A 16,781-nucleotide genomic window follows, 5' to 3' on the forward strand; every position below is an offset into this window, starting at 1 on the left:
GTATACTGTATTTGGTACCATTCTCTATTTTTTCCTAAAGTTCTTAAGGAGTCTTTATGAAATTATTAGTGTAAGGAGTAGCAAGGATGGAATCAATGTGTTATCGGAAGTGTTGGACAGATCATTTTCATTTTCTGCTGTTCTTAAATTGTGAGTTCTTAATATGTGTAGACCTGTGAATAAAATTGTCTTGTAAATGGGAACTTTTGAAGAAGGTAGTCTGAAACTCAGAGCACTGAATCTTCCAGTGCTGGTTTTGTCATATAAACTTCGTTGATTTTTGGGAAGAGGTCCAAGGTTGTTAGTGAAGTAAACAACTTTCAGATGGAAACCTGTATTGTAAAAGATTCCATATATCCATATAAAAATACCACTTATTTTTGTTTCTTCCTGTTATGTTCTGATAATCTGCCTTGGCAGGCATCCTGTCTGCGTAGAGGCAGCATTGGGTGGCATTCTGTGTCTTTATTGTAGGCCTGACATTCTTTGAGAGGAAACATGCTGTGTATACCTTAGCATTTTCTAGGTTGTTTATTAATGAAATCTATGAACTTGATTATCTAATAATAACTGCTGAATATCAGAAGTAAACTAAAATTTTTATTAAGTAAACTTAAATTTTTATGAAGTCCTTGCTGTTGTCATTTCCAAGGGAAAAAACAAACGCATTCGTGAATTGCAAACAGCGGTCAGTGAGGAGCACAAAGAACTAACTTCTGCTTTTGAAAAAGCAAAATTGATTCATCTCGAGCAGCATACGGAGATGGAGAAACAGATGGAACTGGTAAGGCCTTATTTGTATGCTAATATGTGTGTGTGATATAGGTGGCAACTTTTTCACATGAGAACTTCTTTATTTAGTAGTTCTGATGCAGGTACATAATGAGAAATGTTTATCATCTTCTCCCTGCATTTCTGGATGTTGTTTTGTTTTCCATCTAATACTACACAACGTCATGACTTCCATTGGGTATGGATATCCTCTTTTCTGCTCAACTGAAGAAAAACACAGGCTTAAAAAGAATGCTGTGGCTCTTTGCTGCAAACACCTAGCACAAAAAAAAAGTAACGTTTTAACTTCTAATCACACTGTTATTTATGTTGTGAACATGTGTGTTCAGGGAGAGCCGTCAGGATTTTTTTTCATTCTTTATAGAAGAACTCACTTGTTTTATGCCATTAGAAATACAGCTTTGGCTATTTCTAACTGTTAGATTCTAGCTGGTAGGTAAACTTGTTATTTTTAATGAAGATGTATGTATGTCTTAGTGCCTTAGCTAATGACAGGCAATTACACTTCACCTTCCCTCATGGTCTTGCTTCTCTTTCTGCTTTTATTTATTAAGATTTGGGATATCTTGGTATTTTTGATGCTATGCAATATTGCTGATGTGAGAAATCTACTTGTCATTTTTAGTGGTGGGTGAATAGAATTAAACAGAGTTTAGATGTATAAGTACTCTGAATTTTTTATTAAAATAATAAACTATGAATTATTTATGGGCAGCTTCAGACGCAGCTAGATAAGAAACATCAACAATGTGTAGAACAAGAGACAACAATATCTGTTTTGCAACAAGATATTATACGTAAACAGCATCACATCGAATCATTGGATGGACTACTGATGGAGAGCAGAGAGGTAAGGCTGGCTTTTGACTTAAGTTCAAATCTGTGAAGTGACCAATGATGAAAATCATATCCACGGACGCATGAAAAAACTGAGAAAATGAAAAGGTGACACGTGTGTGTTTCAGAGCTCTTGCTTAACTCATTGACCCAATCTGTTGTACTCCCCATACTGCTCTAAATTGTTCAGAACTCTTCATTATTTACTGTTTCACCATTCCATTTATACTTCTGGTTTGCACCATAATCAAAGGAGAGAGGTCTGGATAAAGATCTATTGTATCTACTCTAGATGAGGCAAACAATGAGAACATTGTGCTAGGTGATCCATGTTCCTTTAAATAACTAATTTTGCTGCTGAATATGAAGGGATGCCTCTTAGAAACCACATCCACACAAAGAGAATATGCAAGCTGTATACCTAAGTAGAGTGTTATACTTTTTCACCTGTATGATTCTTGTTTCTAAGATTTTATTATTGCTCTGTATTTACTTTTTTCTCTTGGGGGGTGGGGTGGGAAACGTACAAACAGGAAATGAAGAAGCAAGATCTCAAGAACGATGAGAGACTGAAGATACTGGAGAGTCAGCTGAAGGAACAAACAATCAAAGTAAACTCTTTGTAACTTTCAGTTCATAGTCTCAAAGTTTTACAATTATGAGGTGTTTTTTTTTTTTAATTCTTAGTCTCTGTGGACAGGCTACGTTTAGGCTACTTTACAGAAATCTCTCTCACAGATACTTCAGAAACCAGAAGTTTTCTTAGCATCTTTTCCTTGTTTTTTATTAAAAATTTTGGTGAAACCTGCCCTTAGAGATCATGCAACGCATAATTGCCTTATGAAATGATTGCAGTTATAAATAAGGGAGAGTTGTACCTGTACTTCTAGAAAAAAAAATTGTCTAACAAAGAATGCTATATAAGTTTTTATTCCAGTTACTACGTTTTAGGCATGCAATAATGATTTTAGTTACCTTTGTGTAGCCATCTGTACCTCTTATTAGTGTTGGCTTGGTGTCTTCCTTGCACTGCTTGCAACAGTAGTGGTATACTTTATCACATAGTTACTTAACACCATCAGATTTCATATGATATTAAATTCTCAAGATGTTGCCAAGGTTAGCTACTATGGACTTAACAGATAGAAAACTGGCACAAATTCAGAAAGTACTGTGAGTATCTTTCTAGTACCTGGGTTGTTTTTAAAATATTTAAAATTAGGATCTGTAATTGCTTCTTTTCAAAAAGCAGTTCGTTTTGATGAGGAGGGAAACATACAATCCAATATCACTTAAGAAATCAGTAGCATTGAAAACATTGTACATAAGCATAATTCATGTTGATGAGAAGTTTCTTAGCGTTGAAATCAAGTAGCTAAGTTACTGTTCTTAATGATATCTAGAGGTTTGTTCTTTATAACCTTGGGCAGATAACAGTCACAAAATAGTTGAAGGGCATAATTAAAATCCATATTAGTAGTATTAACAGTAAACAGCAAAATAAATTAGCAGTGTTGATACTGTCTGTTTTACAATAGAACTCTTCCTTGCCATTTTGGTAGAACTTGGGCATTGTCTCTCAGCTCAGAAAACAAACAAAAGCTTTAGTAGCTTTCTAAGATACATTCAGATATGAATTCTGTTTTTGACTTCTGACAACTCAAGTGATATTTCCAAATTTATTTATAGAATTCTGTATGTAAATTTTAATTTGTAACAAAGTATGGGAGTCTTATGATTTGATGCTTTAAGTAGGGTCATTTGTTAACTGAACTGCAGCTACTGACAAATACTGGAGTATGTTTTTATAACTGGTAGTCTTATCTGATTTAAACAATCTAAAATATTGAAACTTAATTTCACATGTTCATTTCTGCTTATGATCTGAATTCTCTGCTTTTTTCTTTTGTGCCTGTTATTGCACTCTTTGTATTAAAATGTAGATTTTTAGACAAAGATAATTAAACATTTTTAGGCTATTAGCTAGTTAACAAGAAATGTGAATTTAAAGTAATCTGTGACATTCAACTAGGAGAAACAACTTGAGTCAGCACTGGATGTATGTAAGGAAGAACTTGCACTGTATTTGAGTCAGACAGAAGAAAATAAGGAGATGTTTCAAAATCAGCTCAAAAAGAAGTCTAAAGAGGTAAAAGCTTGCTTTGGCAACTTTTCTGTATTACAGTACTTATTGTTCTGATTGCTTTACCCTGAAATCTTGTGAAATGTGAAACAAAACTTGTGTAGTGTGAGTTGTGACTGTGAATTAAGCTGGGAAGAAATGCTGTATATTTTGTGATGATCGAGGGGAAAAGCATAACGAAGAAACATAGGATAAACTTAAGGAAATACCAAGAGAATGAATTGTTGAAAGAGGTAGCAAAATCAAGACTAAATGGAAGGAATCTTTGTCTTAAAAAATGGGGGGCATGCTGTTGCAATATGAACGTAAATTTACAGAATTGATTTGTGTTGCAAGTATCTTAATGGGGAAGATGTCTGAGCATAATCAGTTAAAACATTCATCTGAGGTTTTTGTCTGTCGTTCCTTCTCCCTTCTACCCCTTCCCCCCCAAGAAAATACTGCCCTACTTAAAAAGAGACAGGTGTTAGTCAAATGGAGTTCACAAGAATAACTGAGTGGAAATCTGTGCTCTGTATTATCACAAGCCTGTGATACGTGCTGTTTCTTCCTACGTCCTAAAACTTTTTGCTCATATACTGTGCATGGAGAGACTGACTGCTTGTGATACAGAAGGGTGGCAGGTGAGACTTCTGTGATAAATACTTCTGCACATAACTGGCAGAGTCACTCCCTCCACTTTGGGGTGAGCAGCTAGTGTTTCACTTCTCATATACGCTGTTAGAAGAACGTGACTTTTTAGATAATTCCTGGCTTTCTTCACTGAGAAATCAGACTCTTCAACACATGGTGAAGCTAGACACTCAAAGTACATGGCTGTTATTGGAATGACTGTTGTCACAGAAGCAGGAAGAATTAAAGGGAGAGACTGAACTAAATTTAATGGGGAGGACAGGAACTTCCTGAGAAATTAAGTAAGAAGAGTGGCAAAAAGAAAAGTAGTTCAGTAGTTTATATATGAGAAATCTTTGTTGAATTTGTTGAATTTGTTGAATTTGTTCTTAAAATATTAGCAGTTCAAATGTAGTTAAAAAGCAGGAATTAAAAGATTGATGTTGATAAATGACTACTTTGCTCATTTTGTAAAGCACAACTGAATGATGTGTTACGTACTGTTGAAACTAATGCGCAAAATTCACAGCCAAAATCTTAGAGAATTTTTTATAAATCTGTGATTAAGAACAAAGGATAGATGAGTGTGAATAAAAATGCTTGATAGTGATGGAAAGTAAATGTATTTTCAGGTTTGTTATTTGCAAAAAGAAATAAAACTAAAAGGTCGTAATCTTCAGGACACAAATGAACAGAACGTTCTCCTGCAACAAACTCTGCATCATCAGCAGCAAATGTTGCAGCAAGAAACTATTAGAACTGGGGAACTGGAAGATAATCAAACTAAGCTCGAAGAACAGGTATAGTAGAGTTGGAAGTCTGCATAGGGACAACTGTTTTAATTCTTTAATTTTTGCATTTTGCATACCTTTAAAATCAGAATGTTCATAACTGATTTGATTTTCATTATTTCAGATATATCTGAAATAAAGGATTACCAGTTTGATTTGTGTTAAAGCAAGTTCTGTGTTGTTAAAAACTTCAGCCATTCTGTGGCTACGTGCTTGGTAAATTAGGCCTTAGACTTCAACTAAGGACAAGTGTATTGAAACTCAAAAGACAAGCCTAGTTACATTTGCTCAAAACCACTTGACTTTCAATGTGACTGCAAAGTCCTAGCCTTAAACTGTATGCAATTTGAGACTGCAGAGATAACTGTTTTATTACAAGTTTCAGTGTGTGTGTTTGTTACAAGACAAAGATGCATTTTTCTATGTTGTGTAACTTTAAAAATACTGTTTGTTTGTTTGCTTTTAATACAATCTTAAATAGCTATCTACTTTAGAACAAGAACTTCAGAAACAGAAAGTATATGCAGAAGATGAGTTGAGAAAGGTAGAGGAGAAACTTTACCTAACTTGCCTGGAAGCAGATTTAAACAGACGAAAGGTGGATGAACTTAATAACATAATCCGGTAAGTTCTGAGTAACTGAGAAGAATATTCTGAGTATTAAATATCAAAAAGAAAGATTGTACTCTGAAGTGTTATTCATCTGTGCAGTTAGATCATTCATTGTTTGAGCAATGGACTGGAAGTTAGACAGAAAGGTTCTAACTAGCAGCAGTGTGAGGTTCTGTAACAGTCTTCAGATGGAATTAATTTGTGTCCAGGCAACCTATTTACTCTAAAAATGGCGTCATAATGCAAATTAATTCGTAAATATACCAAATTACTTGTAACTCATGGAGGGCTTGGTAAGTTTAAAATAATGCATTGGTTTTATTGCAGAAAAAGCCTTCTTGACTTTTTTTTTTTAATGTTGATGCTGACAGGTCTGTTATTTGCATAATTGATGAGAATAATATCTCAATAGGATCTTTCCATAACCAACTTCAACTTTAACTTTACTGCTTCAAATGAAATTGACAGGATCCGTAGTATACCTGTGGCATATCTGCTAACAGAATTCCCCTGGGTTCCACAGTATTCACTGTTTGTGAAAGTATTTGTCTTTTCAGAGCTCAAGGATAAAGATATGTTGCTTTTGTTGTCGCAAGGTTAATTTTGTTCTGGCTGCATCTTTTATTTAGACAAAAAACACTGGAGATGGATGAGTATAAGAATGAACTTACTGGTATGGAAAAAGAAGTAGTGCAATTAAAACAAGACATTGATGACAAAGCAATGCAAATAAGTCATTTGGACATCACTTTGAAAGAAGCACGATCAGAGCTCAGTGAAAAGACAAGTGAGGGTAATTGAGCTGTTCTGCTTTTCAGGCTTCCTTTAATCGTGCTGTTTTGCAGTGTATTAGCTTTGATGTTTCCCCATTGTACGTATTATCAAGCACAGGAGATTCAGACTGCCATAATTCTGCAGATTTTTCATACTTGTGGTTTTGATGTTGGGAATTCCATTAAAAGACAAACAAAACCCCATTGGCTTATTTTCAAGGGACATCTGCAAAGCCTCATTATTGTGGGATATACCTTTATCCTGTGTGAAATGACTAAGCAAATTGCCCACAGATGGTGGTAACGCAGATTCTTAATGTGGTAATCAAACAAGAAGCACAATTATGACAGAGGTATTTGCTGTTTGTGAAAATTCATCTCTTGTTTAAAAAATAAAAATCATGGGAAAGCTTATGGAAATAACAAACTTTCTAACCATCCTCCCCCTACTTAATTTTACCATTCTTTTCAACAATTGTGTTTTTTTGTAGCACTGTGTATTAAGTTGCTATGTTGTGTGTTTCATGATTTAGGGTGTTTTAGATACATACTCAAATTTCAGATCAATCATAGGTCGTGATCTTGATTTTAAAAAAAGAGAACAAACAGTCAGGACTTACATGGCCACACATTCATGGCAGCTAACTTCAGAAGTCACTGTTTTTCTGGATTTTACTATGAAAACAGTGATACTGAAAACTGATTGAGGCCACCAGTGCTAATAGGCACTGGTGATGCTGTGTAAAGCCTGGACTCATGATTAAACACTTTGTGATTTGTTTTGTGCATGTTAAATAGTGACTGCTTTAGAAGATAAACTGCTTCAAAGTGAGACTTGCCACAGGGAGGCATTGCAGAAAATAGAGGAACTAGAATCTGCATTGCAAAATGCACATGGAGAATTAAAAGTCGTTTCACTGCAGCTTCAGGGGTTGCAAGACTCGTTACAGAATGCACAGTTGTCTCTGGAGGAGAAGCAGGTTGCTATCATCAATCTAACAGCTGAGCTCAGGTAAGTTAGTATCATTTCAATCACAAAAATTCAGTTATGTTAACATTTGTTTAGGAATAGTGTGTAGCTTGGGTGGTTGTCTTAAATCTTAACAGCTCTCTAATCTCTAGGTGATTTGTGGTGTGCTTGTGTTTTGTTTTTTTAATTCTAAAGCCAAGAAATTATATTAATTATGGGAAATGACTTTCTTACATACTGCAGTTGATCAGAGGGCTGGAGCACCTCTCCTATAAGAAAAGGTTGAGAGAATTGGGCTTGTTTAGCTTGAAGAAGAGAAGGCTCCAGGGAGACCACCTCATACCTTCCAGTATCTGAGGGGAGCGTATAAACAGGAGGGGATATGACTGTTTATGTGAGCTGATTGTGGCAGGACAAGGGGAAATGGTTTCAAACTAAGACAAAACAACAAGGTTTAGGTTGGATATTAGGAGGAAGTTTTTCACACAGAGGGTGGTGATGCACTGGAACAGGTTGCCCAAGGAGGTTGTGGATGCCCCATTCCTGAGGGCATTCAGGGCCGGGCTGGATGTGGCTCTGGGCAGCCTGGGCTGCTGGTTGGTGACCCTGCGCATAGCAGGGGGCTGAAACTGCGTGATCATTGTGGTCCTTTTCAACACAGGCCATTCTATGATTCTATTCTATGATTCTATGAAATTGTCCAGTTTCCTTTCTGACCCTAAATTGAAGTCTGTTTCTTCTATGCTACTGTTTTTTAACAATGTTATTCAAATCTTGTCTGGGTAATCAGTTAAAAACTTGAAATTCTGCAGGTATCTGCGAAATTGAAATAACCCAGTTATTCCATTTGGGTTTGCTCTTTTACTAAGTTAGTTGAGTCACTTTGTAGGGATACTTGGCTTTAAGTAATAGATGTGATTGTTTTCAAGTTGGATACTTTACGCTAAATAAATGAATGTGCATTAGGCAGTTAAACATACATGGATTTCAGGTACTGCAAGGGAGAAATTGAAGACAAAAAACAAGAGCTGCTTGATATGGACCAAACATTGAAAGAAAGGAATTGGGAACTGAAACAAAGAGCAGCACAGGTCAGGTGACTTTAAGTATGTAACTCACAATTGTTCTTATTTTGTATTTAAAAAACTGCTAGATTTAATTTCCTTGTCACATCATTCCAGATTATGTTGTTAATTTAGCCACAGTGTCAACCTGAAAACTGGCTCTGTATTCCTGAAGCCTTATGGCAACTGGAAGATTGTGCCTTCCCTAAGGATACACAGGCTGTTGGTATTATAAATCCATCCTATAATTCTGATAGTAGTAAAGGTGCAGGACATGGGTTGTCATCTTGATGTTTGATAAAAGAGAGCAAAAGTCTGCACTGAAGCGCGCTTTGAGATTTTGGATTCATTTCCTTATTTGTACTGGAGCACTTCTCTCTAGCTCTAAAGAAGTCTCTGACTATGAAACGGCATCTTTACTGTGAAGAAATTTTTGTAGCTGACATGAAGGGTTTTCAGTCTTCTGGCTTGACTTCAGGATTTGGTATCACTTATAGAGAAACTATTCTTCTGTCAAGTATAAATGAGAAAACTAAAGGCCAATAACTAGTTCTTGCAGGGGCTAACAGCTTGTGTATCCAAGAACATTTGAAGGGGTAAGAGGGGAGACTGTAAGGAGGTCAGACTTTCCAATATATTCTTGCCACAGTACTCTGTGAAGTGCTCCAAGACTTCATTGAAGCAACAGGATCTTTTTTTTTTTTTATTTTCTGACCTGGCAAAATTTGTGCTTTCCACAATGACAGGTACATATAAAGAGCTACTAATTAAATTCAGATTAAACTGAGAACTTGATTATATTTTGTGTATCTAAACATTCTGTTACAGACTTCTTTTTCCCTCATTTTTTCAGTCATCTCTTTGCTACCTCGCTGTTTTTTTGTGTGTGCTTTAAAATGAGATTCATTTTTATATTGACTGTTTAGAATAATATTTTTTCTACGCTACAGAAGATAGGTTTAATTAATTTTGCTATATTTTGTAGTATTGCTGCTTAAATTTTGCATAATAGCTGAAAATATTTCCTTTTTTCCCTTTTTATATCTAGATTGCACAGTTGGATATGACAGTTCGTGAACATAAGGGAGAAATGGAACAACAAATAATTCAGTTAGAGTGCAATTTAGAGAAATCAGAGTTAGAAGTTAAGGAATGTAATAAACAGGTAATTCTTGCTTTAAAACAGTTTACATAATAAATGGCAGTCAATTATATAAGAATATCTGCTCCTGGGACACAGAAGCTGGTCAGGTTAAACTCACAGGAGAATAACTGATGCTATATTTTAGGGGAAGGATGGATACTGTGATATTGTACCAGCAAAAATATTTTATATTTGTAAATATAATTAGATTTATATTTGTCAATTATATTGGAGAGTTCCTAGTATTAAAATGAAAATCTATTTCTAGTTAATATGATAATTTCCAAACTGCTCATCTAATACAGAAAAACTGGCAAAATGAAGCAGAAATGAAAAAAGAACACAAAGTCAGTGTTACTGCAGGATTTGTAACGTTTCCTAAATTGTTCTGGGTTTAGTAAAATACCTACTCTAATGCAGTTGAATTTTCTTTTCAGATTGAGACCTTAGAGAGCAAACTCCAGCATTGTAAGGAGGAACTTCATGAAAAAGACTTTGAACTGCTCCAGAGAAATCAAGAAATAAATCAGCTGAAGAAGAAAATGGAAAGACAACAACAGAGCCTAGAAGCTCTTGAGAAGGTAAAATGTTTCTTGGATTTCAACCTGTCTCTCCCCTTGCTGTTACTCACAGTGCACTGCACAATTCTTAGTACTGTTGCCTGTGTGACTGTTTAAGAAACAGTGAAGGTTAAACACCCTTCTCCATAAACAGAATGTCTGTAAACCTTGTGAAACTCTCCTTTTAAATTTCTGGGTAGAATTCATTTAAAAACTGCTATCAAATTTTTAATGCCATTACTGTCATTGCCTGCCAAGAACTGTACAGTGTCTTTTAATCAGGTGTCATTACCACTCCCCAGGTAATTGCATTGTATATCCCGGTGTTTACAGGATCTTAATTCCCCAGCCAGTTTAAGGATTTTAAAAGGACAAATCTAATGCATACTGTTAATGATTTGCTTTGTGAAGAAATCAAAATATTGACAGTCTTTGGTGGTGTGGTGTTCTGGGTATGGAGCTGCTCTCCTTTGAAATGATATTAAAAAATTGATGTATGATGAGATTTTTTTGTATCTTAGGTATTTATCTTGTGGAAATAATTGCCTCAAAGAACATTGAGAGCTGGCATGCTCATAGGAACTGGAAGGGTTGTTCTGTTTGTATTTACATTTTAAATGGGAGCATATAAATAAAGGGGACAGCAAATTTTATTTGAATTATACTAACACCTGTTTTCAGACATTAAATCAGTCATTAGTGAATGTGTTACAAATACACTTTCTATGGATGTGTTTCTCTCTTTCTCTCTCTTTCTCTCTCTCTCTCTTTCTCTCTCTCTATCTATATCTATCTATCTATCTATATGTATCTGTCAAGAAATTTTGTTAAAGCTTTATTTTAAATATCTACACTGGCTGTTGAGAGAGATGACACAGAACTTAGATGGACCACAGATATAATGTGTGACATCTCTGCAACATTCTAAAGGCAATAAACATAGAAAGTAATGTTGGAGCTTTGTGTTTGGCTCGTGTTTTTTGTTGTTGCTATTGCTTTCTTTTTCCCCTCAGGAAGAGAAGAATGAATGTAAATGCTTTGGTATTTATGATCTTTGAGGTCTGAAGTTATTTACCTGTTACAGACAGTGAAAAACCAGGAGAACTGCATTGGAGACCAGTACAGGGAAGCATTAGATTTGGGTCAGCAATTGAAGCTAGAACGAGAACAGCTGCAGCACACTCACTCAGAGCTACTGGAGGCTCGTCAAATGCTTGTGCAGTCCCAAAGAGAAGCAGACAGACTTGCGTGTGAATTAGAAGAAGTAAATTATCTGTCCCAAGAGAAGGTGACTTAACATTTCAATTCAGAATTGGAATTTGTTCCATATGTTCATTATTAATATAACTAATTGTTGGAAAAAAAAAATAAATATAAATATATATATATATTTTTTTTTTTTTTAAAGGATGCATTTACTTTAGTGCTTGAAGTTTATAACACGTATTGCAGCTCTGTTTGACATGGTTGACGTGAAAATGTCTGAGTTTTGTTGTCCCTTGCCATTTCACACCAAGTAGCACCTCTTCTGGAAGAAGAAAATTTCAAAATCTCTTCTGTGTAATTGGGTAATGGCAGGCAAAGAAAAAACCCAGATTTAAAAATGCAGTTGTTGCATTTTTTATTTTTTAGTAGAGTTAACCAAACCGTTAACCAGAAGGTGATATTTCCTTTTATGTATGGAGCAGAAATGGGAAATAGCTGGTGTATTTCCATAACTAAGTATCTGCAGAGAACCTACACTTAATCAGAACTCACAAAACAGGTATCTTGTCTGTCTTGTTTTGAGTACACAGGTCATACCCAGTTGCTGTTCGTCTTCACTGGAGATGGCTACTTCTCTTTTATTACCAATTATTTAAAATAAAAAAAAAAAAGTGCAGTCAGACAGCACTCTAGGTTAGGAAGGAGCATTCATTTGCACAAATGTAGTTTTATCTTTACCAGTTTTGATGATCTAGAAATGCAGTGCTGCAGCTATGCAGTCCTGTGTAAGCTTTAGAAGTGTTCTCATAAAAGGCAGTTGTGGGTGGTTGTTTTTGTTTGTCTAAAATATACAAGAAAATAACTTAATTGCCATCTATTTCCTGTTTGGGTTACTTCTGGGAAATACTTTAGATTATGTAGTTTCCTGCTTGAATGTGTAACTAAATTAATGACCAGCAAAATCCCCCCTATTTAAAGGACTCTACCACTATTACTCAATAACCTTGTATTTGACTTAAGGCCCTGTTCCACTGCTGATTCCATATGAACAAATAGAAGAAATGGTTAACCTTGTTGTGCTTCTTTGCATTAAACAGAGAGAATGTGATTCACTTATCGCCTACAATTTTTCAAGAGTAAATAATGTGTTGCATTTTACAGTGTTTTTCAGATACAGGCATGATTCATACTATGTCTTTCTGTCCTTCAGGAATCTCGTGCGAACCGTCTGGCAGAAGAACTGGGTGCTGCCAAAGCTCGTGAAGCTCAACTACAACTGCAAATGCAATCTGAGATAAACAGGCTTTTTGCAGAAATAACCTCATTACAAGACACTTGTCAGGTAAATGTATACATCAGAACTGAAACAGCTCCTGCCATTTCGATTATTTTATTTGTCTATTTCTTTTCCTAGAGTGAGACATCTGAGAAGTCATATGTGAAGTCACTGAAGGCATTTGATGTCTGTGGAGCCGGGGGGAGGCTTACTGTGTTCTGGCTGAATAGGAAGGTTCTTTAACTGCAGATAACAGCAGTGTCAGCTTTTCCACATTAACTTCTGTTACGGAGATGATATAGGATAGTCAAGGTCTGGCTACGAAATGGACAGTGCCTGCTGCTGTCCTTCAGACACGTCACTAACATTTCCACCTTCTAACACTGAGGCTGATTCTTAAGGTGCCTATAAAAGCTACTGGTTAGACACATCCTTTCCAGACAAAAAAGTATTTTTTGTCATTAAAGGACTAAGCTCTAAGATAATGAATCCAGTATATCACCAGATTCTTCCTTCTCTCACAGTGAGGATGATGCACTTAAGCTTATTTTCCTGTGATATATTCTGTCTTTCTCATTGGAGATGTACTCCTGGATAAAACTCTGAGCTGGATGAAGGTTGCATAAATAAAATGTCAGAAGGAAAAAATAAAATCCAAAGGAATAAGCTGGATGCACAAAATGCTAATGAGATTCTTTGTAATAGGAAATTCTGGGGGTATGGGAACAAACCATTTTACTTGGGTTCTTTGGACAAGGTAGAAGTTGTAGTTCTTGCAGATCTCAATAGTTCACCTGATTAAGGGGTTTACTATATCAGTATAAGGCTTATTGATCACCTTTTGACATCAAGCTTTGTAAAAGCAGTTTTGCATAGGGCATTAGTTTCTAAAATTCTGTCCACTGGAGTGCAAAAACCCTCATACTTTTGAAAATATTAACATGCTTATTTCTAATTAAAAGGAACCTTGGAGATGTCTATGTTACAAGAATCCTTTTCCGTGTTCTGCATTGAAGTAGGGAGTTGTTTCATTCTTAGATTCAGAATAACTTCTAGCATTCAGAAAATTCCTTCTATTGTTTTTGCAAAGGAAAAATGAGACCCAAGAAAGATGTGAAGCTTTGTGAATATACCTACACTAGCTGTATTCCTTTAGACTTCCGATGAAGGAAATTAAATTTCAAGTTTGTTTTCATTTTAGTTAAGTGGATAGAAAACTAAATTTTAGAACCATTGTGCGTAAAAATATGACAAAGGTTCTAGCTCCATCCTCAATGTTACAGGGTTGCTTCCGTGTTTGAAAATATTCTATGAATAAACATAACGTAAGAAAATGTTCTCCATTAGTAAAACATTTTTATTGCAGACTGACTGATCTTCCACAAAAACTTTGTGCTACTTCTAAGACTTCAGTTACCTGATGGATCTGGGGAAAGCAATGTGGGTGGATGTGTTTTGCTGGGGCCAGGTGGTATGGGTGGGTTGTCATTTGTTTTTTTTCCCCCTTAATGCACTACTTTTCTGATACAGAGGATATATCAGTGCAGGTTAGAAAGTCTGTTACCTTGATTTCTCTCTTTGTTCATTCTTGTCCTTTTGAGATTCATAAAATAGCAAAATTACAGATTTCTTCAGTTAAAGTTTTATTTTTTGCTTTAATCTGTGGTGAAGATGTTGTTAACTTCAACTTCCCAGAGTGCTTTATTTTACTTTCCTCGTTTAAAAGATTTTTAAAAAAAAAGAGGCAATTTACAATGGCAGAACACCGTTACGGCAAATTAATCTTCTGTGGCCAAGTTTCTTACTGAAATGAGAAATAAAAATTTTATTAGTAATACCAAGAGAAGTACAAAAAAATTGTGTATGTTTTCCTAAATCAATATTTAATTTTTACAATGATTTTCTCATATTTCTTACACTTGAGAAGCTTGCTCGCGAGAAAGACCAAGCAAAAAGACAGATATCAGCAGAACACCAGAACTTTGATTCTTACCATCTGAGTGAACAGTTGCAGCGGGTGAAGGTAGAGTTAGAAGAGGCTCAAGATAATGTCACTAATCTGCAGTTACAGCTTCAGGTGAGAGATGAAATGGTTCGTGCTGCAAGTGAAACATTGCTTGTTAAGGTAAGCTGACTTACCCACCTGTTATACATAAAACATCTCAGGCAAATTCTCTTTTACCAAGAGAATTGAACAAAGTGATTGTAATCATCCAGTTCCATTTTTATATTTATCATTTAGTTTAAGTAATGATGGAGGAAAGTGGAATAACTGCAATGCATGTAAACTTAAGTCCTTAAGGTCTAAAGTGTTCATCTTAGCCAACCTCATAGATATGATAGAGGGTTTCTGTTCTTATGTGAAAGACATTGAAGGACTATAGGATGATTCTGTTGTCATCTAAGACTTGGGTGTGTCATTTTGGTCCCAAGCAGTGTATGTGCATGGATGTGTTTTATAGCTTACTGTTTAAAAAAAAAACTTCTATTTTTTTTGCAAAAAAAAAAAAAAAAAAAGTCTGCACATTTGTGTTTCTAAAATGCAGGAAGCAATGGGAAAGATGAGATACATCTCATACATAGTACAAAAATGACTAGAAGTTAGTATAATAGCCCTTTATTCATTAGCTATAAGCTTATTATGTGCTACTTGAAGATGTGTACGCTGTTTACAGTATTCCCTTTAAAGAATAAGCATCTAGCTAATATTTAATAGATGCAAGGTAATGGCTTTTGTATGCATGATAAACAGGAGCATATTCTAATGTGATGATACCAAATATTGGGGTGATCAATACAGTACATGGTATTGACTACTGTAAATGCTGCTGCTATGCATTATATACCAGACGAATTGTTTTGTTGATGACCCTCCTTTTTATTTTACTTTTTTTTAATAAATCAACTGCCAAATAATTGTTTGGAATGCAAAGCGATTTTAAAGGTGGAAAAAAGCCAAACCCTTACAAGTTAACAACAAAAAAACCCTACCCTGTAATAGACCATATTTCTTGGAATCATAGAATATCCCCATTTGGAAGGGGACCCTAAGGTTCATCAAATCCAACTCCTAATTTATTTATTGTATTTATTTCTGTTTACTTCATAAAATCCAGAATGCTCATGAACTGGGTAAAATTTTATTAACGTATCGTTACAAACTGTAGGCTTTTTTCCTTTCACATGACAGAAATACTTCAATGCTGTTGATGCAGGTTTTGCAAACACTTCCTCTGTTTCCAGAAACTTGAATTGTTAATATCTTAACAGTCTGGTTCACAGTGAAACCTTAAGCCTTATGTAGAGGATTTATTTCAAGAGACAGTAGTCCTTGTACAAATTTTGTACAATTATTTTTTGTTAATATTTCTTTTCAAAGTATGCTGTGTAATAATTTCCTACTTATCTCCCGGAACTTAATACATTTTGAAAGATTTGTAAGCAGAGTTTATTTTGAAAGGAAGTCGCTTCTGTTGATAGAGCAGTAAACAAGTGCATTAATAATTTCAGTCCAGGAGGCAGAATTTCAGAAAGAAGCCATGGACTTGAGACCTGCAGGTAGTTGGCTTAATTTGTTAAAAGTAATCTTCAAAATGAAAAGTAACATCTTAATGCAAAAAGATTTAGATATGGTAAACTAAACTCAAATATTTTAAAGAGGCTCTGATCACAGTTGTTTTGTTCTAGGTTAGAGAATTATGAAGGAAGAAACTGTTGACAACACTAACTCTGGAATGCTGTTGCTGGCAACATTATAAGAAGAAATTTTAATCTAACATTTATAAGCAATGAATGTATTTGTGCTGGTGCAAAAGCCAGACTTAATTTTCCAACCGTTTTTGTGATTATTGTCTTAATATATTCACTTATTTTATTTTTCAGAAATAAAATTTATTTTTTAAAAGATGTTGAGTTGCAAGGCCTAATTTCAGCTCTGTTTCTTTTCCCAATGGTTTTAAATGGCATTATTGTGTTGCACATTTAATTAAGATTATTTAATT

General features: G+C 35.1%; 1 protein-coding gene across 7 annotated transcripts in view; it reads left to right on the top strand.

The window, feature by feature from the left end:
• CCDC18 (coiled-coil domain containing 18) overlaps positions 1-16,684 on the top strand; it is a 27,165-nt gene extending 10,481 nt beyond the window's left edge. For 4 of the 7 annotated variants that reach the window (XM_052665649.1, XM_052665648.1, XM_052665653.1 and 1 more), the window contains 15 exons: positions 653-784; positions 1,508-1,642; positions 2,163-2,240; positions 3,662-3,778; positions 5,017-5,184; positions 5,657-5,799; positions 6,417-6,580; positions 7,359-7,572; positions 8,522-8,621; positions 9,643-9,759; positions 10,176-10,319; positions 11,383-11,586; positions 12,715-12,846; positions 14,708-14,905; positions 16,468-16,684. In XM_052665649.1, coding sequence (XP_052521609.1) covers positions 653-784; positions 1,508-1,642; positions 2,163-2,240; positions 3,662-3,778; positions 5,017-5,184; positions 5,657-5,799; positions 6,417-6,580; positions 7,359-7,572; positions 8,522-8,621; positions 9,643-9,759; positions 10,176-10,319; positions 11,383-11,586; positions 12,715-12,846; positions 14,708-14,905; positions 16,468-16,482 — 2,061 coding nt within the window. In that variant the 3' untranslated portion in view covers positions 16,483-16,684. Of the gene's footprint in view, positions 1-652; positions 785-1,507; positions 1,643-2,162; positions 2,241-3,661; positions 3,779-5,016; positions 5,185-5,656; positions 5,800-6,416; positions 6,581-7,358; positions 7,573-8,521; positions 8,622-9,642; positions 9,760-10,175; positions 10,320-11,311; positions 11,587-12,714; positions 12,847-14,707; positions 14,906-16,467 lie in introns of those variants that run through there. The other 3 variants (XM_052665650.1, XM_052665651.1, XM_052665652.1) reach the window with 3 other exon arrangements.
• Positions 16,685-16,781: the final 97 nt, after the last annotated feature.

Source organism: Tympanuchus pallidicinctus, unplaced genomic scaffold, assembly GCF_026119805.1.
Source record: "Tympanuchus pallidicinctus isolate F22 unplaced genomic scaffold, pur_lepc_1.0 scaffold7, whole genome shotgun sequence".
Taxonomy (NCBI): domain Eukaryota; kingdom Metazoa; phylum Chordata; class Aves; order Galliformes; family Phasianidae; genus Tympanuchus; species Tympanuchus pallidicinctus.